This window comes from Rhinolophus sinicus, chromosome 6 (assembly GCF_057876585.1).
Source record: "Rhinolophus sinicus isolate RSI-liver-muscle chromosome 6, RSI-T2T, whole genome shotgun sequence".
Lineage (NCBI taxonomy): Eukaryota > Metazoa > Chordata > Mammalia > Chiroptera > Rhinolophidae > Rhinolophus > Rhinolophus sinicus.
The window spans coordinates 58959688-58984465 of record NC_142506.1 but is presented as its reverse complement, the minus strand read 5'-3'; the positions used below and the strand labels follow the sequence as shown (position 1 = coordinate 58984465).

General features: G+C 36.8%; 1 protein-coding gene across 2 annotated transcripts in view; it reads left to right on the top strand.

Moving 5' to 3' along the window:
- The window catches only part of IARS2 (isoleucyl-tRNA synthetase 2, mitochondrial), a 31262-nt gene continuing 6484 nt past the window's right edge, over window positions 1-24778 (top strand). The window contains exons 1-16 of one of the 2 annotated variants that reach the window (XM_019741812.3): window positions 1-387; window positions 1646-1768; window positions 4569-4728; window positions 5569-5717; window positions 5807-5856; window positions 5931-6040; window positions 6123-6213; window positions 6547-6662; window positions 7039-7208; window positions 7935-8025; window positions 9296-9447; window positions 11458-11618; window positions 20012-20114; window positions 20739-20832; window positions 22690-22798; window positions 23889-23991. In XM_019741812.3, the coding sequence (XP_019597371.3) occupies window positions 121-387; window positions 1646-1768; window positions 4569-4728; window positions 5569-5717; window positions 5807-5856; window positions 5931-6040; window positions 6123-6213; window positions 6547-6662; window positions 7039-7208; window positions 7935-8025; window positions 9296-9447; window positions 11458-11618; window positions 20012-20114; window positions 20739-20832; window positions 22690-22798; window positions 23889-23991 (2049 nt within the window). In that variant the 5' untranslated portion in view covers window positions 1-120. Of the gene's footprint in view, window positions 388-1645; window positions 1769-4568; window positions 4733-5568; window positions 5718-5806; window positions 5857-5930; window positions 6041-6122; window positions 6214-6546; window positions 6663-7038; window positions 7209-7934; window positions 8026-9295; window positions 9448-11457; window positions 11619-20011; window positions 20115-20738; window positions 20833-22689; window positions 22799-23888; window positions 23992-24778 lie in introns of both variants that reach the window. The other variant, XM_074317013.2, reaches the window with a different exon arrangement.

The window sequence follows — 24778 nt, the reverse complement described above, 5'->3', positions numbered from 1 at the left end:
TCCCGCGCGCATGCGCACTCCTGCGCAGCTTTCGGGGGTGTTTTTTGAGGTCCCTGTTACTGAGATCCCCGGCGGGAGCCGAGGATCCGGCTGTCACGGGGAGGCTGGGGTTGGCCCGCCATGCGTTGGGGGCTGCGTCCTCGCGGGCCGGGGCCAGCGGCCCTGGCTGTGGCCCGGAATTTGTGGGGGCCGCTCCGCCTTCCCTGTGGTCCGGGGTGGCGTGGGATGACGAGGGGGCTTTTGGTGCGCTCGATCACCGGGGCCAGTAACCAGCCGCAGAACTCGAGTAATGGCAGGTATCGGGACACAGTGCTGCTGCCCCAGACCAGCTTCCCCATGAAACTGCTGGGCCGCCAGCAGCCCGACACGGAGCTGGAGATCCAGCAGGTACGGGCCCCGCCTGTGCGCCGCGCGGGGACTCGGCGGAGAAACCGGCGCGCCCCGGGGCGGGGTGGGACTGGGCCACGGCCTCCAGGCTCCTTTGGACGGGGGTTTGTGACCTGATCCGTGGAAACCATGTGCTTCCCTCAAGTTTTATTGACTGAAAGCTTAAACTTGTAAGTCCCTAAAGGGTAGCAGGTTCCGGAACAGAATATTAAAGGGGAAACGAGCGATGCTCAGATAGCAGCACCTATTAAATGTCAGTCCCATGTTTAGCTTAGACAAAACAGGTCGAATGTGGAGGCTGTCAAAAGTAAACTAACATGCACACATATAAATAAAAATTCGATTATGAGGACAAGTGCACGCTTACCTGTGTGGTATTAGTAGGTCTCTAGTTGGAATTATGACTTGTTTGCAGGACAAAGCGGTCCTTCCTTTCTCTGAGTGCTCTTCCTAAACGATGCGTCTGTCTCCCGTATCAGACTGAACTTTCTAAGTGCAGAGATGCACTTGTTAGTTTCTCTAATTCCAGTCTTTAAAATCCCTGATATTAAGGATGTATCGGTTAAGCAACTGTGTTAGCTTAAATGTTCAGATAGTCATTAGAGTTCTACATTCAAACCTGTTTTGGCCATCTAATTTTTAAAGGTACCTTAAATTTTTTTTTTTTAATCCAGTACCTCCTGTATGCCAGGAACTGACAGTTTCAAACGTTTACTCTTTCATCTTCATACCAAATGGATATTAACATTTAAAAAAAAAAATAAGGAAGCAGGCCCATTAGGGCAAAGTGACTTGGGCAAGGTCACACAGCAGTTGAAGGAAGTGGGGTGGGATTGCGCTGAGTGTTTTTCCAGATTTAGAGGGTAGCCAGGGTTTAGATCAAAGGAGAGCAAGAATTAGACGTGAGTGGGTGGGGGTTGGTAATCTCTGGGTCCTTCTGCGTGGCAGGACTGAGGGGTCGGGGGTGGGGAGTGCTGAAGAGACTGCGCAAGAATTTAATGGTACCAAACCTTTGTAGGGTCACTGTTTTAAGGAGCTTAGACTTCAATCTGAAGTCCATGGGTAAGCTATTTATTGAAAGGCTTTGAAAGAGGAGTACTCAGATGGGCATTTTGGAAACCTCACCATTTGTATTTTAGAGTTGAATATGTTGGAATGAGATAAGAAATAAGTGCTGGCTGTTATTTATGGTAAGATTCAGCAGTATATATTTATATGATATTCAGACGTTATTGACGTTATTGTCCTTTTAAAACAGAAATGTGGATTTTCAGAACTTTATTCCTGGCAAAGAGAAAGAAAAGTTAAGACAGAATTTTGTCTTCATGATGGACCTCCGTATGCAAATGGTGACCCTCATGTTGGACATGCTTTAAATAAGGTAATTATAATGAAGTTTATAAAACTTGAGGGAAAAACCTTTATTTAAAATCACTTTATGAAAGTGTATTCTAATACTGTGACAACTATATAAATTTGTATTAATACATAAAACTGGAATGTCTTCATAGAAAGCAGCAATAAACCACTTTAGTACTGCGTGAAAAATAGCATCACTGGTATTTTCTTTGAGCTTATTATTTTACATTAGTAAATATTCAATAAATAATTACTGAGCACCTACTATGTATGTGCCAGGTGTTGTTCTAGACTCTGGTAATAGCAGCAAATGAAATAAAGATAAGTCTTGTCCTTTTGGAGCTTATGTTCTAGTCATGGAAGACGTCCATAAGATAAAATATATACTAGATGGTTGCTATACCCTGAATATTTGTTTCTACTCCCAAATTCAGATGTTGAAACCTAATCCCTAATGTGATGCTATTTGGAGGTGGGGTCTTTGGGAGGTGATTAGGTCATCAGTGGGATTAGTGCCCTTACCAAAGAGACCCCAGAAAGCTCCCTTGTGAACTCCCTTATGCCATGTGAGGTCCTAGCAAGAAGGTGATGGGCTGTGAACCTAAAAGCGGGCCTCACCAGATGCCGAATTTGCCGGTGCCTTGATTTTGGACTCCACAGACTCCAGAACAGTGAGAAATGAATTTCTGTTGTTTAAGCCACCCAGTTTATGCTGTTCTGTTACAGCAGCCCAAACTAAGACAATAGTGAAGGAAAATAAAAACAGGGAAGAGCCATCGGGAGGGTCAGGTGGGCAATTTGTGATTTTATTAACTTGGTCTAGGATGTCTCCCTCACTGAAAAGGTGGCATTTGTGTCAAGTCCTCAAAGAAGCCAGAGATGGAGCTGCTGGGGCTCCCTGGGGTAAAAATAGCCAAGTGCCAAGACCTGGAGGTGAGCGTTTTCCTGGTGTGTGTGAGGAAGCCAGTGTGACTGGTCTGAAGTAAAGGAAGGGGACAGTCCCACTACCGTGCACAAGGGTTCCCTTCTCCACGTCCTCACCAACACTTGTTCTTTCTTGTCTTTTTGATGATAGCCATTCTGATGGTGTGAGGTGATAGCTCATTGTAGTTTTGATTTGCATTTCCCTAGTTATAAGTGATATTGAGCATCTTTGTATGTCCTTGTTGGCCATTTGTATGTCTTTGGGAAAAAATGTCTGTTCAAGGCCTTAGCCAATTTTTAAATTGGATTATTTGCTTTTTCTTTTTTGCTGTTGAGTTGTAGGAGTTCTTTATATTTTTTGGATATTAACCCCTTACCAGATAGATGGTTTACAAATATCTTTTTCTCATTTGGTAGGTTGCCTTTTCATTTTGTTGTTTTCTTTTGTTGTGAAGAGGACAGATAGGCTGTCTGATTTCAAAGAGTTTATATTTTATTGGTAAAGAACTAATAATAAATAAATAATTTTCACATAGGATTAAGTGGGAAGGAGGTTATTTATAAATTGATTGATTTCAATGATATCCCTAATGTGAAGTGTACAGATCTTTTTTTTTTTTAAAGCTTTTTTTTTTTTTTTTTTTTTTTTTAAGATTTTATTGGGGAAGGGGAACAGGACTTTATTGGGGAACAGTGTGTATTTCCGGGATTTTTCCCAGTCAAGTTGTTGTTCTTTCAATCTTAGTTGTGGAGGGCGCAGCTCAGCTCCAGGTCCAGTTGCCATTGTTAGTTGCAGGGGGCACAGCCCACCATCCCTTGCGGGAGTCAAACTGGCAACCTTGTGGTTGACAGCCTGCGCTCCAACCAACTGAGCCATCCAGGAGCTGAGCGGCAGCTCATTGACTTCATTCTAGTTGCGGAGGGCGCAGCTCGCTGGCCCAGGCGGGAATCAAACCGGGGACCTCGGTGTTAGGAGCCCGGTGCTCCAACCACCTGAGCCACTGGGTTGGCCCAAGTGTACAGATCTTAAACATATACAACTAGATGAATTTTTATGTCATGCAAGTATCACCCAGGTTGCAAGACTCCCTCCTGCCCTTTGGAAAGAAGTTTGAAAATGAGAGTTTTAAGTAGGGGAAGGGGTGGAAGGAATGTGTAATATCTTTTCTACTTTTGATAGATGTGGAAAGGAGGAAATAATTTTCTGGACTACTACAGTGTTTTCTTTTGGGAAGAAGGAAATTGAGCTTGGAACCAAACCTATCCTTTGCCTTTGGTCTTCTATTTTATAATGGTAATATGTTCTTAACTCAGGCTCTCCTCCCCTCTAGTACCTAAAATGAACTAAGAAAGGTAAATCAGTTATAGACCTACGTAGTATACCTGGAAGAGGCCTACTGTTCTAGAAGAGTTTTGGTAATGACAGAAAATAACTACGCTGTTCAGTAATCTGAGTGCATTATAAATTCTGCACTGATTCTATAATATTTCTTAGCTAAATGTAAATGCTATTGAATTACTTACATTAATGATTTTCATAAGAGTAAAGCAACTTTGTAATTGACTCTGGTTTTTAGAAGGTAAAAATTATTTCTTAAAGAGGTGGTATGGGCTGCTTATTTGCATATTCCAACTTTACAAACGAATTAGTAATTTTGGGCATAATGTTTTTCACTTTGAAGTCTTTTTGTTCTTTGATTTATTTTGAGGGGGTTAATGGCATTTTAAAACTTCAAATATCTGTTATTCCTATAGTTATGTAGAACTTGAATTAGATTCAATAGGTTGCTTTCTATAAAATTGGGCTGTCCCAGTTTTTTAAAATGATACGGAGAAGATAATATAAATTGCTGGATACATGCTTTATGTATGCATGATGAATATCATTTTCTTTGCAGATTTTGAAAGATATAGCCAATCGATACCATATGATGAGAGGTTCCAAAGTACATTTTGTGCCCGGCTGGGATTGTCATGGGTTACCCATTGAAATAAAAGTATTATCAGAACTCGGTGGAAAAGCTCAGAATCTTTCAGCTGTGGAAATTAGAGAGAAAGGTAAGTAATCTCTGTTTCTGTTTTAAAATGATATTTGTAAACACTGGTGCCTTGGAAAAGTCAGTGCTTTATTCAAGATACCTTCTGTGGTATTTTGTTGTTGTTACAATGAGATCTGTTGGAAACCACGGTGTGTCACAGAAAATTCGGATTTTGTTTGACCTTCGTGAGAACTTATGTTTAGAGATTGAAGGAAAGATTTGTAAGCATTTCCAAGTACATTTTTCAGTTCTGTAGTCTTCATATTTTGTGAAATTATTGTTTTTGTCAGTGTTTTTATTTACTTTGCTGGCTAAAGCTATTGACTTATTTCAGGTGATAAAAACAAAAGTACATTTTAAAATGCAAATATATTTTGAGTTCATCTATTTGATTCTTTAGTAGATTGTGTCAGGGAGGAATCTTCTATTCTTATATATATAACTATTGTTTGGATGTGATCATGAAGATTTTTTAATTTCTTTATGAAACATCTTATTATTGGCTTAGACTGGAGGTACTGATTAATTTTTTAGTGTATAATGAAATAATTACTCTATTCTTAAATTAAAAAATAATGAAGAATAATTTTTCTCGTTTATTTGTTCTAAATGTAAGTTCATTGTATAAAGCCTGGAAAATACAGAAGATGGTAACAAATATATTAGCTTTTGAAATTCTAGTTAATTTTACAATTTGAACACCTTTCAAAATAATTTTCCTGTTAAATAAATTTTATGGTCTAAATTGTGTACAGTATCTGCATTTAGAGAGATACATGCTAAATCATGTTTGAGAATTTGAATTTATTGGTTTTCAAAAATATTCTTTCTTCATTTTTCTTTTTTTTTCTTTTTTTAGCTAGATCATTTGCGAAAGCAGCAATTGAGAAACAAAAATCAGCTTTTATTCGTTGGGGAATAATGGCAGATTGGAATAATTGCTACTATACATTTGATGGAAAGTATGAGGCCCAACAGTTGAGAATTTTCTACCAAATGTATGATAAGGTAATGAAGAACTTTTTCCTTCAAGTGTATTAAATTGTAAGTCAGAAAATGCAAGCTTTCATCTAATCAATATCTTTGTCTTTTTATAGGGCTTGATTTATCGATCTTACAAACCTGTGTTTTGGTCTCCGTCATCGAGGTATTTCTGTTTTTGATAAAGGAGAAATTTTGTAAGCTTTCCAAATACTTATGTCTAATGTTTTTAAACCTTAGGACTGCATTGGCTGAAGCGGAACTTGAATATAATCCTGAGCATGTCAGTCGCTCAATATATGTAAAATTCCCTCTCTTGAAATCTTCTCCTAAGTTGGCATCTCTTCTAGGTATAATTTATTCATTGCTTTGGTTTATTAAAGTTAGGGAATTGTAACACTTGCTAACATATTTAAAATCTTATTTTCACAGATGGTTCATCTCCTGTTAGTGTTTTAGTCTGGACCACACAGCCTTGGACAATTCCAGCCAATCAGGCTGTTTGTTATATGCCAGATGCAAAGTAAGTGTGTTATTGCGTGTTTTTATTTTATCGACAAAAAGGATTAATTCCATTAACATTATTTTTAATTTATTTCATCATTATCCTCTTAAAAGTTAGTGAGTTATAATTATGTTCATATAGATTTTATTAAGCTTTAGATGATTCCGTTTAAGACCTTGTTTCCATCTTTTTTGGAAAACAAAGCAGAAATGTAAGGGATGCAGTCCTTGGAAAATAGCACTTTATTGACTTTGAAGTTAGCGTTGAAAATGTTTTACATCATTTTAGAAAAACTATCTGTGGCTTTTCTTTTTTCATTGCTAGTAATTTTCTCCTAAAACTCTATTTTAGGTATGCTGTTGTGAAATGTTCCAAATCTGGAGACCTCTACATCCTGGCTGCAGATAAAGTAACGTCTGTTGCTTCTACGTTGAAAACATCATTTGAGGTTATTTCAACATTTACAGGTGAAAATTTATAGATATTCTGACCATCACAGTCATCAAAATATTGGGCTTAGTTGAGTTCAGTACTTTGCTGAACATCGCTCATTCTGAATCAGAACAGATGTGGCTTGTGCCTTTCTGGAACCTATTTTATGTTGATTGCAGTAAAGGAGAACCTCTATTAAACATGATAGGAGTATAGAAAAATATGAACATTGACAAAGGCACAAAAGATAATAAAATATTTCTGGCAAATATCCAATGTAAAATTGGACAAATGGCCTTTGTATAATGTAGAATGTACAAATATACTTTAAAATACTTATTTATCCAAATAGCTGTTCTTAAAGGACTGTCGTATGAAAGGATTCTTAATTGTGGTTTTCTTTCCCCACAGGTGCAGATTTGGAAAATGGGACTTGTGCTCATCCTTTAATGCCTGATAAAATCTCTCCTCTTCTACCTGCAAATCACGTGACCATGAGCAAAGGAACAGGACTGGTTCACACAGCCCCGGCTCATGGCATGGAAGACTACAGTGTAGCTTCCCAGCACAACCTGCCCACGGTACCCTTTCTCTTTCTAATTATTGCTTTTGTAGAATTAAAGTGATAAATGTAACATCTTTATGTTTTGATAATAAACAAATCATTTTTGTCATAATTGTGAAATGCTTAGGTTCGTGCAATATACTAAAGCCTCGTTAATTCATACTAATTGAGAAAGATTTCCTAGAATTAACACAATTATCAGCACAAAGTGAAAATTGAAGAATATTTATTAAATGGGGGCAGTTTTTTTCTTTCAAGTATTAAGTCACTAGACAATTACTTTTAGTCCCTGAACACTGGCAAGTGGATTTTACTAGTTTTACTAATTGAAAAGTATAGTCATTTTTTTAAAACCAAAACAGTCCTCTCTAAATTTATTTTATACACATCAGTGACTTAGAAGTTTTTCCATTTAGTTAGAGGTGAGTTTCAGTCATCACAATGTATGTACGTTGTCATAGATCTGTACCTTAAAAGACACCAAATTAAAGGTGGTTTTAGTATAGTTTACTTTTTGTTTTTAGACTTCAGGTACATGCTTTAATAAGACATTTTTTGCCTTTGGTGATTTAAATGTATACATTTATAAATTCCTTTTAACTGAAAAGAAGTACCTACCCACATTTTCCGTGTCGTGCAAGACTAGTCTAAACAGAGATGTTTTATATATATATTGTTTGGCCAGGTATTGTCATAAGACGAATGTCTCGATATTTTAATGGTTCAAAATGACACTTTGTAGGATTGTTTGGTGGATGAAGATGGGGTTTTCACAGCGGTGGCAGGTCCTGACCTTCACAATAAGGCAGTCCTTGAAGAGGGAACAGATGTGGGTAAGTGTTGTCTGTGTCGCTACCATAAATATATTTTTTCTGAAAAGCAGCCAGCAGTAACCTTTACTAGCTATTCTCCCATCTTGTACTTTCAACAGAAACAATAAGCTAAAATTATGTTTTATTTTTCCACATGGTTTGAAATAGTTTGGGACCCTTTCATCTTTTGCTTTGAACTTGCTCCGTTTAAGCAGGTCAGGGCAGTCAGCTGGGAGTGGTGTTATTCAGAACTAGAGCTAATCACCAGCAGTATTGGTTTCCTGGAGGCTAAACTCAGCCTGGGGCTAGAAGATGACTGTGAATCAGACACTCCTGACGCCTTTTGTAACCCGTGTCAATCACGGACCCACATGACCTGGTTTACTATGACGATCTTGGGGGTCCTTCAGTCTTAAGTTGTCTTTCTGCCTATCTGTGAATACGGCTCCAGAGACCAGGTGCTGTGAAAACCTTTCTTTTTCCACACTGAAGACTAAGGCTAGTGGTGGATGAGTTTCCCAAGGCCACTATAACAAATTACCATGAATTTGTGGCTGGAAACAACAGTTCTGGAGGCTGGAAGTCTGGAATTGGTGTGGGCAGGGCCGTGCTCCCCCTGAGAGCTCTGTGGAAGAATCCTTCCTGCCTCTTCTGAGCTTCGGGTGGTTCCTAGGAACCCTTGGTTTCTAAACCATTCTCTGGTTTATAGCTGTGTGGCTCCAGTCGCTGCCTCCATTGTCACAGGTCCTTCTTTGCTCTTGTGTGTCCCTGGGTCCTCTCCTCTTCTTAGAAGTACACCAGTCATTGGATTTAGGACCCACTCTAATCCAGTGTGACCTCATCTTAACTTGATTATATCTACAAAGACCCTATTTCCAAATAAGATCACATTCCCACGTACTAGGGGTTAGGACTTGAACGGATCTTTTTCTGGGACCAAATTCAACCCACTGTATCTGGTTTCTTCTGGAATACCTGGAGACCGTTTTAAGAGTGATGGTATGAAAGATTATGACTCGATTTCGAATGTAGAGTTCTAACTATATCCTGTTCATCTTTGAAGTGAAGAGCCACGGGAGTGGCATAATTTGGATTCTGACTAAGGTTTTACAGTCCCTGCATTTCTTGCCAGGAGGTTCCCAGGTTAATGCCTTCGACACCTGGTAGGTGGCTACTCTGACTGACTGTCACCAGATTGAGTGCACTCCCTGAGAGGTCAGAGCGTTCCTAGGATTTTCATAGTGCTTTTTAATTATGTCTAATGTAAATTGTTACGGATTTTTTTTTAAAGTTATAAAGATGCTTCAGGCCACAAAGACTTTGTTGAAAGAGGAAAACGTGGTACACAGCTATCCCTATGACTGGAGGACTAAGAAACCAGTGCTTATTCGTGCCAGCAAGCAGTGGTTTGTCAATATCACGGATCTGAAGTCTACAGCCAAGGTATAAGAGACAGCCTACTACAAGGTCGGGGTTTTCATGCCTCAGTGTGGAAGGGTTGCGTATGAGGTTGAGATGGGTTTAGGGAATAGAAAAGGTTGCTCATAAAATAGTAGAATTTTAGATCTGGAAGCAACTGGGATTTCCATTCCTTCATTATACACATGCGGAAAATGAGGCTTCCAGGAGTTCAGGGACTTGCCCAAATTTCCTGCCTAGTGTAGTGGAAGTACAGAATTAGGACAGGACTGAGTTTGGCAAGTTGTTTAACCCCCCCCAGAATGTGTTGCCTCATCTGTGTAAGGGTGGTAATAATGCTTACCTCACGGAGTAAGTGAATGAAAGTTTCCAGAACAGTACTCTGGCACATAAGCATTCAAACAATGCTTTTAAAACCCTTGGCTTCCTTAAGATTGACATTGCAATCCATTTGAAAAGTTGTTGCATTGTGTTAATAAATACTTTATAACTGGTGTTCTAAATATTAATATTTGAGCTCTTTCAGTATGTGTGCGTATTAGTGTGTGTATCTCAAACAACTTGATTCTGTTGAATGAAAGAACTCAAATATACATTTATTAACCAGGCTGAATATACAGACATTTTGCTTTATAGCTTGCATCTAACGTATTACCATATTTTGTAATATGTTCATTTGTTGGCCTGGCAGTTTGGGGCCCGTGCCAAAGCTGTGCGTAGCAATTTACATTTTCTGTATTCCTGTAGAGTGGACAGCTGTGATATGGACAGGTGTTCGTGTTTTGCATTCCAATGAAGCCTATTTTCCTTATTTGTAAATGTTAAAATTTGTAACTTCCAGCTCTGCAAAGATGGCTTCAGAATATCCAAGTCTGATGAAGTATGGTGAAGCCAAATATTTTTTTAATGTCTTTATATACTATTTTCAATTGCTCTTTGCAGAAATAGAGAGACTAGTGATGTACTTCCATGTTTCTATCACCCAACTTCAACAGTAATCAACTTCTGGCCAATTTTGGTTTTATCTACACCCCTCCTACCATTCTTTTTTTACTCCCTACCCATTTGATTATTTGGAAGCAAATTTCAGGCATTATTTCGCCCGTAAATACTTCAATATATATTACTGAAAAATAAAGACTCTTTAAAACATAATTCCAATGCCATTATCACCACCTTAAAAAGTAATCATTATTCCTTGACAAAATCAATTACCCATCAGTATTCCCATTTTTTAGATTGCAGATGTTGCCATTCTGCCAGTAGGTGGCGCTACAAATGGTTTTGGGGGCGGGTGGGTTCTGGTAGTTCAGGTAAGTGAGGAAACTAAACGTGAAACTGAAAATATAAAAATGCTCTTACTAATGGACAGAGAGATTTAAAGAAAAAATGAAGTTAACATACTGTGGCCTTTTTTGAGATTTTTACCAAACATTTTTGCTATATAATGTAAATTTTGGTAACTGACAAATGAAATGAAATCAAATGCTAGTAGTTTACAACTTGTGGGGTGGAGGGAGGGAGGGTTCTTATAGTAAGTAAATAGCAAGTAACTTATTCTGAGAAAGTGTCTTTTTATGTTTCAAACCATTCTATGTAAAATTGGGTTATACTGTAATCCTTATTTTTCAACCAATGACAGTAGCTTATTTTTTTAAGCATTTTTATAACAAATGGTGAAGTCAAGTTTGAATTGATTTTTAACTGTATTTTAATGAAGTATAATATTTCTACCAACTTGTTATTACCAGTTTTGATCTGGGGTGCTTGGAAATTGGTATAAAATCTTTTGTCACATCCTCTAAAGGTGATGATGCCTGCTCTTGATGTTATTTATTAGGTCCTTTGTGGCCATTTTAACTTTGCTCTGGAATCTAGTTTTTTAAGGTTTTTTTGTGTGGGGGAGGTGGTTGGGAGGATATGTGAATAAGAATAAACATCTAAAATAAAGAACTGTATTAGGGTAAATAGTGACAGTTCCAGAAAATTTGTTCTGCTTTCTCTCACTGGACTTGATTTGTGACTCAATTGCAGGAATTGTTAAAAAAAGTGAAATTTATTCCTGGATCAGCCCTGAATGCCATGGTTGAAATGATGGACAGGCGGCCATATTGGTGTATATCAAGGCAAAGAGTTTGGGGTGTTCCAATTCCTGTGTTTCACCATAAGACAAAAGATGAATTCTTGATCAACAGGTAGAACTCTTTCTAAAATTTTTCAACATTTTAAAGCAAGTTGTATATTCTTTAAAAATGGAAAAATAGTGGACTTTTGAGAACTGATATGTTACATAAAACATTCTAAAATGATCTTTTGCAGAAGGGAATAAAAATGTAAATTTCAAAAAGATCCTTTCATATGATTGAAATTTTGACAACTATGTTTTTTTGGTATTGATACTTAGAAGCAAGTGCTCTGACTTTTTTTTTTTAAATGAGAATTCATTGTTCCTGTGTACCTAGCATCTTGCTAGATAAGGTATCACGAATCCAAAGATAAATAGTATTTAGTGGGGGAATCCCAGTCTGTAATTTTTCTTTAGGAATTAGAGTCACTCTCTTAACTCTGAGTCTACTGTCTGTCCCTTTCAGTAGAAATGGCATTATGTCGTTTAGATGGTTTAGAATTTAAGAGACTATAATATATTTAAATGTATAAAGTTACATTTATTCTAGTGATGATTACATTCCCAACTTTTTTTTTTTTTTAATTTGCAAAGATAATACATGGACATAGTTAACAGTTCAGAGTAGAAAAGCTTATACTGTGAAAAGAAAATTTTTTTCCCAATGCAGACACGAGTTCCTTTAAAGCAGTGAACAAACTGATGTGGTCACCCCTGTTCTTAATGAGGTGGTAGTCTAGCTTGTTTATCTTCTAGTAAATTCGGGAGGGTTTCGGTATTGTTGCTGTTACTAACAGATGTGGAAATGGAAATATTAATCACTCCTCTTCGGAATATATCCTAGGCTTTCATTTTGTTTCAGTAATTTTGTTTTAATTTGGTTAATGGAATCTTTACTAAATTATGCTTTAACCTGAGTAAAGAGTTTGAGCACATTTTGCTGAGTGTTTTCACATTTTATTAGTTGAAGATCCAGGAAGGGTCTTGAGGGCATGGAGACCATCTAGTCATGGGGACTTCAAGAAACTGAAGACGTAGAGTTGAATGTCCCTACCTCGGGTTTCTTATCTTTTTTTTTTTAAAGTTTCTACTTTTCGTTGTCAACAGTATCAGTATTTCTTTAGGTGGTCCTTTTATGAGAACATGTATTTAGAATTTCTTTAAATGTTTGATTAAAATGGGTTTTTTTGTTTTGTTTTGTTTTAATAACTTATAGCCTCATATTAGGTAGTACTTAGTATCATTTGTGTGGAAGTTCCTTTTCAATTTGAAATACGGGTTGCATCACGATTTGGCTGTGTCACTACCTTTCTGGTGATCTGACCCTTTATGGCAGCTTGGCTCAGAAGGAAAACTAGAGGCTAGGCCTTGGGCAAATACTGAACCATAAAACAGCTCATTTGCTTCATTCACAGAGGATGTGGTATTTGAGTAGAGTCTTGCGGATTAGGTAATTGGGGGCAGTACTGGGATTGGCAGGAACGAAAACCTGGAGGGGGGAAGCATAATGTGTATAAGAACATAATGGGCTGTAGGGTATATGAGGGGAATTTCAGAAAGATAAACATTAAGAAAGATTGTTTCGGGCAAACTGTAGTGAGACTTGAATACTGAGTTAAGGAATTTACATTTTTCAGTTGGCATGAGGAGTAAGAGTGTGTTTTAGGAAAAGAAACTAGATTATAGGGACCAGGAAGTCATTGTAAGGCTATTTCAATTTTATTACAATTTGGAGCCAAGACGCTTTGGCCTAAGTATTGGTGCTTTTTTGTTTTTTAATTGATCACTTGATCAGATATAAACTGCTAATATCTTGATACCTGTATTAAGAATTAAAGTTGAGAGAAATACACAAGTATTGTTTAAAATTCCACACTGGAGAGTTTTCTTTAAAGCAATGTCTTTTATAGGCCACTGTCACTGTTTCTCATTCTTTTCAGTAGTAAGAGAACAAATTTTTTAGGGAATTTCCTTGAATTGATTGAGGTCGACCATATGTGTATATATTAGTAAGTAGAGCAAACATTCATTTGATCATTATTTAATCATGACAGCAAAGTGGTACATAGGTTGTTGATTGATTTACTTAAGCTAGACGAAATAAATGTGAGCTTTATTAGAAAAACACAAGCAGACATTCATTAGGTATCGTTTATGTTTTATTTATAGTTGATACATAGTTGTGTTACAGATTCTTGTGTAGCTTGCATGGTGTTTGTTGATTTCTGATTTTGAAGAAGCCAGAGATATACAGAATATTGGCCTATAGAAATGACAGACACAGTTAGCCATATTGTCTGTCAATTTATAGGTCATTCTCCTGTACACCATTTGTTAGTTCCCAACTTGGCCCCATACACAGAGGGCAGAGGACTCCAGATTGGTAGGTGACAGTGTTAATAAGTAAGGGAACGTTACTTACAAGACTTGTCTCAGGCGGCCACCAGATGAGTAGATCTCTGCACCTGCCTGCCAGAATTTTAAAGTGTATGAGGCCTTCAGTCACATGTACCATCCAGAGGGTCTCAACATCTTACTCTCTCAAGGCTGCGTCATTGGGCAGCTTCTAGCAGAGGGAAAGCAAGCAGAACACACATTCCAAGGACAAGGCAGAGGGTGAAGAACTTTCAGTTGCCTGGGTCCAGCTCAAGGGTCACATCCTATGACCTCCAACACCATTTCTTAATGTTGACTAATCTCCTTCCGTTGCTGGGTATTTTATGTGACAAAACACTTGATTTAAGAAAATGGATGTTAATTCATCATTACGTGTCACATTTTTTAAGATAGCACGACAGGTTATCTTTTTTCCTTACTTACATGAGAATCAAGTGATCCGGCTTTTCCGTCTTTGGATATGCTTTTCAGCGAGTTGGTGACCATCAAAAGTAACAACATCTCCACTGGAAATTGGTACACAGTCCACATGGAGTTGCTGTTACACTTGATAATTCCATTAAGTATGTTAAGAGTCCTTCAGCTTTTCTTGATGAAAGTCTATAAATCTCTTAAGTACACTTAATTCATAGAAGAAATCTTCATTTATTTCATGTTTGAAATACGTTTAGAGACTGGCATATTTGAAACGCTAATGTTTAATTTTGATTTGAATTAATGTTCTCATTGACACTTTATATACATATTTGTATTTTTCTCAAGAAATAATTCCATTTCTGTCTTTAACATCATTGATCATTTTCGGAATCTGTAATCTAATGCCATTATAATTTAGTTGGAAATCTATTCCTGGTTAATAAAGACAAAATAAATACTTTTTAGCATAAAAAAGATAAAATATAGAACCACTTGCTGTCTAGGAAGGAAAAGAAGTTGTTAGGTAAATTTCTTTCATTTCAGATTACTGTAATTAATTTGACAATATTAATACAATAGCTAGCATGCATTTAGGGAACTTAGCTCCTGATTTCTGGGTATTATGAGAAGTTTACTAGAAACAGGCAAGAAATTTCCAGTTTAACTTGAGTGTACGCTGTAGCTACCTCAGTTTTTTGCTCAGATTAATAATTAATGACCTTTTGGTGAAAAAAATTTATAGTTTTCATTAAATAAAGTTTCTTCGAAATCATTTCCTGTTGCCTTTAAAACATAAGTATAGCATTAAATTAAAAATAGTAATTAAAAAGTATCCTCTAATTTCATTGTGTTCTAGTATTAAATTTAGTAAATAAATTTAGTAAATAAATATGAAACATATAGCCTCTTACCTCGTTCTTATTCCAGTAACTTCCAGAAGAAAAGTTGTCTTACAATCCTGAATGTTTTTGCTTTTATAGACAAAATACAGAGCAGCAGTTTCTTCGTTACCTAGTAATCCCAATGCTGCTGAATTTCCAGCAGCCGCTAAATAAGCCTTCAGCTCAGTTGATGTCAAAGTCCAAAATGATTGGTTGGTGCTGTAGTTGCCCATATTACCTAGTGAATTTTCACTGATTGAAACACAGGGGCACGTAGCGCATGAGTTTAGATAAGGCTCTTGTGTAAAGTACAAAGTTTTACAATGGACTTATTGCTTTATGAAATACAGCATTAAAATGGAAGCATATAGATTATGTAGTGATAAGTGGTTTCACCCACTTAACAATAATGTACACTGATCTTTAGGTTATAAGTTAACCGTATTAAGTATAGGATATTATTAACAAAATAAAGACAGAAAATTCTTAAATTTCCCAAGACACATGTTGACTTCTTTCTTGTATTTTTTTCTGAAGAATATTTAATATCACTAAGAAATGCCTACAAAATTGCTTTGAAAAATTTTAAAGCGTGATCTCAGTTTTGTTATAAAAAAGTTGTACTTCTAAGTATTTATCCTAGGGAAATAAAAGGACTAATGTCGTGTACAAAGGTATATATGGAAGGATATCTAATACAGTGTTTATAAAGGAAAAAGGACATGAAAGAGAAGAGATAATTTAAGTCAATTTTGAAAGAATGAATTGACAGCCATTAAAATGGTAGCTCAGTTCTTAATGGTTGCCCGTTCCCAGTGTATGAAAATCAAGTAAATGTAGCCCATCCAATATTTGCCTGTTTCTGGGTGTTTGCTGCAGTGCTATAATGAATATCTTTTGAGTACTTGTGCAGCCTACTTGTATTTTTTTCCAAATTATCTTTTCAGATTTTGAACACTAAATTTATCCTTATTTGGAATCCAGCAAACCTCAAGAGTTTGTAGGTCGTATGTGTTTATTTTTATTGCAAGTTTTATTTTTAAAGCTCTTTGTTTTTAAATTTTTCATCTCAAAACTTAAGTAATATACTTGTCTAAGATCTCAAAATAGTACTGAGAAAATGTAGCCATTAAAACTTGAATTTTGGTTTGACAAGAAGAGGTGGTTGACCAAACTTGGTGGGGAAGTTGCATTAATAACATGCCGACTGCGAAATTGAAATCTTTCTTTGTTGTTTGGTATTTTTAGTTATAGACTCAGTAAGATACTTGAGTATAGTTCAGTAATACTTAAAATATAATACTAAATCTTCATAGAATTATCTACCATGTTTCCCCGAAAATAAGACCTAACCGGAAAATAAGCCCTAGCATGATTTTTCAGGATGACATCCCCTGAACATAAGCCCTAATGCATCTTTTGGAGCAAAATTAATATAAGACCTGGTCTTATTTTCGGGGAAACATGGTATTTAGGGATATAAAAAGTAACTCTCATTAGAATTGAATTTGGCATTCTAAAATGGATTACATGTAAGTACATCTAGTTGTAAGTTACTGACCAAGACATTAGCACTTTTTCTTTTTTTAAGTATAAAATTTTTCTCGTAGCCTTTTTCCTCACAGCTTTTCCCAGTGTTCCTAGAAACTGAAGGTCAGAAACATAATACGACGTATTCCTGTCAGTATCCAACAGGGGCAGGTGGACTCCGGTTTTTGTACTTGGTGCTTGTTCTGTCAGCAGTAATCTGAGATTCCCTGGTGCCCGCCTTCATCTCGGGGCCACGGTTTCATTAAACATGGGCAGTAAGTCTTTTTGCTGAGGAAATCCAAGAGACAAGGAGTATGACGTTCCCGGTTAGAAAGGCTGAATGGAGAAGTAAAAACAGCTTTGAACCATGATGTAGGAGACACAGTCTCAAGGCCTGCATTTAATTGTATTACTTGCTTAAGCTCATGATTGTTAAGGAATCCGGAAGCACAAAACAGTTTGTCAAGAGCTACTAAGTAGGTTTTTCTGTGAATCCAGTTAGAGTGCTTGTAAAGTACTTTGAAAAGTGTAGTGTGGTGTATACATAAATGCTTTCATTTTGATTAAGAGTAAAATTGGTCCTAACATTTTTACCTTATTTCCTAAATTAATATGAAATCTGAACCATTTGCATTTACTTTTGTATTATTTTTTTATCTGATTATTTCTAACATATTTTAGACTGTTTTGCTATTTTATTTTACTGTTTACCTAAAATTGCAATCTAATGATAATATTGTACAAATAAAAAGGCAAAACGACACTCATTTTTAGAATCATTCTTTTTGATGAAAATTTCATACTTAGTATGAGCAGCCTATCTACTGTAATTGTGTGGGTATAAATGTATTTTGCTAGTATTTTTCTCTTTTTTGGTCCTTTTCGTGTAATAGCATTAGGTCTAGGGTAGGAGGTTTAGATTTATTCTGATTTTCTATTATAGTATATTCATATTTTCTTAACTGATAAAGTGTTCTGTGCAAACTGCATAAAATGGTAATAAGTAACCAAATAGTCAGATAAATAGCTAGTTATTGCACAAAGTTTTATGGTCTCATTACAAGTTTATCTTTACTGTTAAAGTCCATCTAAAATGTGTGATTGTATTAGAAACATGGACTTATGCCCATTTTAACATTCTTGTTATTTATAATTTCTTCAAAATAGGTGCTGGTAGCATTATATTTTTCAATCTATACATCACAGTATACAAGTTTAGTGATATTTTGCTATGGTAAGGTATTTCAAATTTCAATGTGTAGAGCATATTTCATTTATCATACCCATTTGATTTTTGCTTCCCACAAGTTTTTTTAATAAACACTTCAGTTTATCTGTGAATTATCAGACCCAGAGAGGTTAAATGATTTGCCCTACGTAGTCGTGATTAATAAGAAGCAGATCCAGATTGAGAATTTAAAGCTTTTTCCTATGCATTACTCTTTCCATTTTCATTGATTCGTGGACCTACAGTTATTAATGGAGTGGTAGAAAGAAGGACAATACAAATTTGGTTTTAGTATCGTGTTTCCCCAAAAATAAGACCTACCCTGAAAATAAACCAGTTAATTAAGATCGTCAGCTAGATGGATGCATTTAGTACGTTATGACGATGTTCCAGAAGATGACATGACTGTATTTGAATAAATGTAGATTGTTGTACATGAAAAAATAAGACATCCCCTGAAAATATGCCCTAATGCATATTTTGGAGCAAAAATTAATATAAGACCCGGTCTTATTTTCAGGGAAACACGGTATGTGTATTTTAACTAATTTAAATATTAAGAAAAGTATGTGTTTTGGTAATTGGTTAACAAAATTAACTGTCAAAAATTTAGCTGACTTCAGAGAATGTTTGAATAATGCTTACATAATTCTTAGTAATGAGTGCCAGACATTGTTCTAGGCATTATATATATAATCTTGATTAATATCTGTAATAGCTCACTTAATGATACTGTTATTTGCATTTTACAAACCCAGGTACGGAAATGTTAAGTGCTTTACCCAGGGTCACATAGCTAGAAAGTGAAAGAGCCAGGAATTAAACCAAAGCTGTCTGGCTCTAGGGACCATGCATTTGACCATTATATAAACTGACTCAATGGAGCACACTAGAGGAAGTTGTAATGTCAGTAAAGGTGTGGTAATAAATTAAAAGTATGTTGCTCCTGTGAGAAAATTGAGTATAAATTTCCCCCTGGGTGTAATTTTCAAATAATTTGTAACTGTTATTTTCCCAATGATACGGTCAATTGATACGCATTTATTGGCTTTCTGTTGTGTTAGGCCATGTGCTAAGTTTTACATGAATCGTCTCATTTAGTGTGCAGTCATTCTAAGGGAAACATCTAGGATCACTAAAATGTAAGTTCCATTAGGGCAGGAATCTTGTCTCCAGTGCCTAGAATAGTGTCCAAGACGTTGGAGGTGCTCAGTAAATATTTCTGAACAAATGAACTGGACAATAACCGAGACTTAGAGAAGAATGTAGAGCGTGTGCGTGGTCATGTATATATAAAAAGTGGCAGTCAGGCTGTAAGCCTGGGTATGTGTCGTCAAAGGCTGGGTCCCACTGTGGTTTTGCTCTTGGGCAGATGGATGTGGAGTTAATCCTGTAAGCAGGGATGGGGGCACGGGAAGATTCTGAGAGGGAATTGGTGTGATAAAAGCAGTTTTGGGAATGTACTTCTCTCAGACTTGTGTTTTCAAATTAAAGAGATGAGTGTTGGGGACAAGTCAAACCATTGGCGTCAGTCTGGTATGGAAGCAGTGAAGTTGGACTAATATAGTGTTAGTGAGAACACGAGCCAGTTTCAAAGGTGGCACTGTCAGCTTGTGCTGGTTTAATTTGGGCAGAAATTGGAGGTGTGACGTAATTAGGAGGTTTTGAATATAGGTACCTGAATAGAAAATAGATTGCTAGAAATAGGGAACTCAGTAACTGAAACAGGGATATCGGGAGAAGTCATTTTTCTTCTCTTAAGGGATACATAAGATTTGTTTCATTTTTGAGATATACTGATACTATTTATATTGTATCGCAGATGATAGCCGCAGCCAAGTGAGCAAGTAATTGAAGATAATACCACTAAAGTTTGTTTTTTTTGGGGGGGGGAGATAGGAAAAAATATCCTGCAGAAAGGAAAAAATATTACTATTTCTTAATTTTTAAAATGTTTGGTGGTAATCACAATACTTAATTGAACAATTCTGCTTGCTCCCCGCAAAATAGCCAAACCATCGAGCATATTATTAAACTAGTGGAACAACATGGCAGTGATATCTGGTGGACTCTTCCCCCTGAGCAGCTCCTTCCAAAAGAAGTCTTATCTCAGGTCAGTTTCTACTTGTATTTAACAGCCTTTGTGTGCGTTGTATGACCTACTAATGACAGATGGGATTCTTGGGAGTTAAAGTAATTACATGATCATGTACAGTTAATGAGTTTTTTCACCATACATGAGAACCAGTGCAGTTTGGGAGCAGACACTTTGTTTAGCTAGAGAAGCCTAGTAGTTAATGTAGCAGTGGAGTGTGAGGGTTATTTGTTCTCATTGAGGGACAAAATTTTAACTGACTTGGTTCACTAAGTAGGTACAGTCGTGACTCTGAGAGAACAGTGCATACTAACTCACATGGGTACGTCAGGACTTGGTGGGATCTGAATTAGAGTTAACCAGTCGTATCAAACACCAAAAAATCCATACTGGAAGATAATTTGAAGCAAATAAACAGTTTATATTTACACTAAGAAATGTGTAATGAATCATAAAGTGGCTACAGTCATGTCTGCATGTAAATGAGTCCATCGTACTTAATTGTGAAATATTTTTACATGTTTTACAATTTACCTTAAAATGTGAATTTAATGGTTGTAAGTATTTCATTTCCTCAAGACTTTTTGGGTATTTATTGTGTGCATCTCACATAATTAAAATGCTTTTACATGGTCTTACTAGGTCGGTGGTCCTGACGCCTTGGAGTACGTGCCCGGTCAGGATATTTTGGACATCTGGTTTGATAGTGGAACTTCATGGTCTCACATTCTTCCAGGTAATTTTAAATAATAGTTTATTTACCAGTTAAGCAGTTTTGGAAATACATGACGTTACTTAGAAAAAACCTATACTCAAAAAAAAAAAAAAAATTTTTTTTTTTTTTTTGGCTTTATTTGGAAGACCTCCTGCTCTAATGTAACTGGACCTTTGCAGATCATTTAGTCCAATGATTTCTAAACTTTTGTTTTTCCAAATGAAATTTTATATAGAACCACAATACATTAGATAAAAGTGGGACTGTTCTCCCTCCTCTTAACCTCCTTGGCCCACCTGGCAACCTCAAGGCACCCAGTTCTATAAAACAAAGTTTGGAATCACTGAACTAATTTGGCCCCCAGCATTTTTCAGAAGAGGAAATGAGATTGAATTAAAATAGATGATGGCAAAATAGGTGATGGTCACATAATTTAGTGTCAGACCAGAACTCAGGTACCCTGATTTTCAGTTCTTCTTCCATACTGCATTGCCTTTTCACAGCTCTCTCCCGCCGGGTACAAGACAACTGACTAATATTATACTTACCCATCGGGTAAGTGTTTGCATCATTGGCTAAGGGAAAGGAGAGATTCAGCAGGAACTAGAAGGGAGTAGTAGGAGACGGTACGTGTGAGGATGTGATTAGATGCTTGAGAAGAAATGTCAGTGAGGATACTGAAAAGTCAGAGGTAAAATGAAGGGTGTGGCTTGTCCTCACCGAGCGTAGAGACAGGGATGAGGTGGCAGGGAAGTAAGGACGGATCAGACAGTTCCTTGCACTGCGACTGAGGGCCGACTTTGGCCCAACAGATCCCGTTGGCTCTCTGGAGCAAGAGAATGTGGGAAAAACAGCTTGTCTGTGCAGCTGGCCAGTGTTAGAGGAATTGAAAGGGCCTGTCCTCAAGTTCCCTTGAGCTATACTTCTGGTTCTAGGCCTTCTGGTTGACAGGACAGCAATATGGTTCCTAATAGGTAAATATTCCTTTATTTGGGCTTTTTCAGCTTAGAAAATTTGAAAAGCAAAATGCGTGTAAATTCATGTGTCCTTTGCATGACAGCTAAAAATGTACATAATCCATAATGCCCAAATATAAGTTACATATTAATAAAATTTTTACAATTTTTTATGTAATCATTTTCTGAAATACTTCATAAGTTTCGCCCACAGAATTTAAGAGAAAATGTTAAGTACTTTGTTTGCTTAAATTATACTGAAAATGTGGGCAAATAACACTACGTAAGATACTGAAGGTAGTTTATGTAGTGTTATAAACAGGAAGAGTTACCTACAACCACCTTCATGGGGCAGCATCCTGAATTTCAAGAGGATGCCGTATGTGAAATAGTGCTTGTGCAGTATATTTCAGAGTTCATTCACTGCGCCGGCCTCGGTGAGAACTGCTGCTAGTAGCATTGTTGCTTTTTAAGTGCAGCAGTGCAAGTTATACTTGGAGCCATGGACTGGATTAAGCTGCACGGAAAGTGTCCATAAAACTGATCTGTGCCGCTGTCCATGGTACCGGTAGAGTTTAGTCTACTCACTCTGTTTCTGGTTTGTGATAGTCTTAACCAAATATTTGACTGTGACAGAAATAATTTATTAAATACAATTTAGTGGTAAAAATGTACCTGATTAGTAAATCATTTTTTTCTTCCCAGTCATATTCAGGTAATTAATTCAAAGAAAGAAAATGTGTTTAATTTAAACATGTCTGTTGCATGCATAGGAGGCTGCCAGAACATAAATAAACTACCGTTATTGGTAATACATAAACCCAATTTTAGACTGTAGTTTTGACTGTTTCATTCCTACTCTTCGTCAAACCATTGTTTTCCCATTTTAATTACATTTCTGTAATTTTTAATACTTTTTGAGGTACTGACCAAAGAGCAGACTTGTACTTGGAAGGAAAAGACCAGCTTGGCGGTTGGTTTCAGTCATCATTATTAACAAGTGTGGCAGCGAGGAAAAAAGCACCTTTTAAGTAAGTATTACTTAACAAGTCAGTACCCTTGGAGTACTTGGAGTATTTCTGCTGGGTACCAGCCAGTGTGTGAAGCCCTGTGCTGAATGGTATATATAGAGGGTGCCAAAAAAAATGTATATACATTTTAAGAAAGGAAAAAAAACTATTAAAATTGTAATACTCAATATATACTGATAACAAGATGAATACAAGTCATGTGTATACATTTTTTTGGCACCTCCCCCCCCCCATCCCCCGTATAGGGTAAGACACCACCTTCAATTAGCTTAGTCTCCAGTCTCATGAGAGAAATGAGTTTGAAGTAGAAAAAGGAGAAAATACAGACAAGTTTTGTCACTGATACAGATCACAGCTCCTTGAAGGAGTAAAATCAGCATGACTGGAGTGGTGAGAACCTGTGGAGAACCAGGTGGTGAATGAATGTGGTTAAGACTCCACACAGAGGGACCACAGGAGGAGGTTCTAGGGTGGCTAAACCTGAGCGCAGTTGTCCTCATTGGAATGTCCACAGTGGCTAATGAATGAACATTCCTTCAGTGAATTTTATAAATTAGGGATTCTTATTTAGTTACAGAAATTGCTTTTCCTTGTATTTTTTAAAGGTTCTAGTGAGAAAGAGTCTTAAAGAGCTTAAGATTTTTGCAATCTTACAATGAAAACCCATTTCAGAATAATTTAAATGTTTGTCTCTTGTATAACATGCTTTTATAACCCAATAGAGCAGCAGATACATTTTTCTCTTGACTTGTCTTTTCGAAGGTAAGTTGAGGTGATAATCTGCTCTTTTCAAGGCATACTTTTTCCTGGTTAGTTTTAATGATCAAAATCAGTGCATAATGCTCAGGAAATACTTGTTTAATAAAGGTAAACATCAAAAATTTTCCTGTGCATTAGCACGTAGCTTACTATTTAACATGCATGATAAATTAGCTGCCGAGAATTAAACTTTCAAGAAAAGCTTTCATACATAATCTGTCAAATATCCTATTTTTGTGTCAAATAAGATACTCTTTTTAAGCTGTAATTCATCTTCAAAAATATCATTATGATTGTGTTTATTATTCTAATAGCCGATTTATCTTCTTAGGACAGTGGTGGTTCATGGATTTACCCTTGGAGAAAAGGGAGAAAAGATGTCCAAGTCTCTTGGGAACGTCATTGATCCTGACATTGTCATCAACGGAGGACAAGTAGGTGCTTCTCTAATAACATTTATATTTTTGTTTTAAGGCTCTTAAGTTGGCAGCTAAATACCTTTCATGTAGTTCCTTTCATGTGAAAAATCTTGTACGAATAGCAGATGCATTACCATGTTTTAAAACTAGACTCTCAAATAATACATGATTTTAATGAAAAAGGGAAGGGCCGGGATGGTGGCCCTTCTGACTCATTTCAGGTCTGAATCTTCAGTTGGGTCCTGAATCATTCTACCCCTTTTGTAACTGCCTGAGCTTTAAAAGTTTGTAAACTGTAATGTTACAGTTAAAAGGAAATGGTATAAGAAAAAAATGAGATTGCAACTTCTAAATGCATGTTTCATTTTTCTTGGAAATTACACACCATTAATGAACATCAATTGTGGGGTTGCTGATCATTTGGTTTATTTTGCAGTTTTTAGAAAAGAAATCACTTGTCTCTTACTTTACTCCTTTGGCTTTTTACTGCCCTCCTAACGCCCAGCAACCATTTCTTTGTTTAGAGAGTTGCTAGGGAATACTGAAAGGGAAAAGCAGCCCTTCCTATTCCCCTCCCCCATCATGGGGCCGTCAGGGCGCTGCTCTGTGTCTGACCACCGGCTCTGATAGGTAGATGGACACTCATGTGACCAGGGAGGAGCCTGGTGTTAGCATCTGCACAGTGAACAGATTGGAGAGACCACTCTTCTTTTATTCCCAGCGTTGTTTTTTAGACGCGGTTTGGTTTCTGAGATCATAGCCCTTCATTACAGTGCAGGTATTCAGTATTTATGCTCGTATT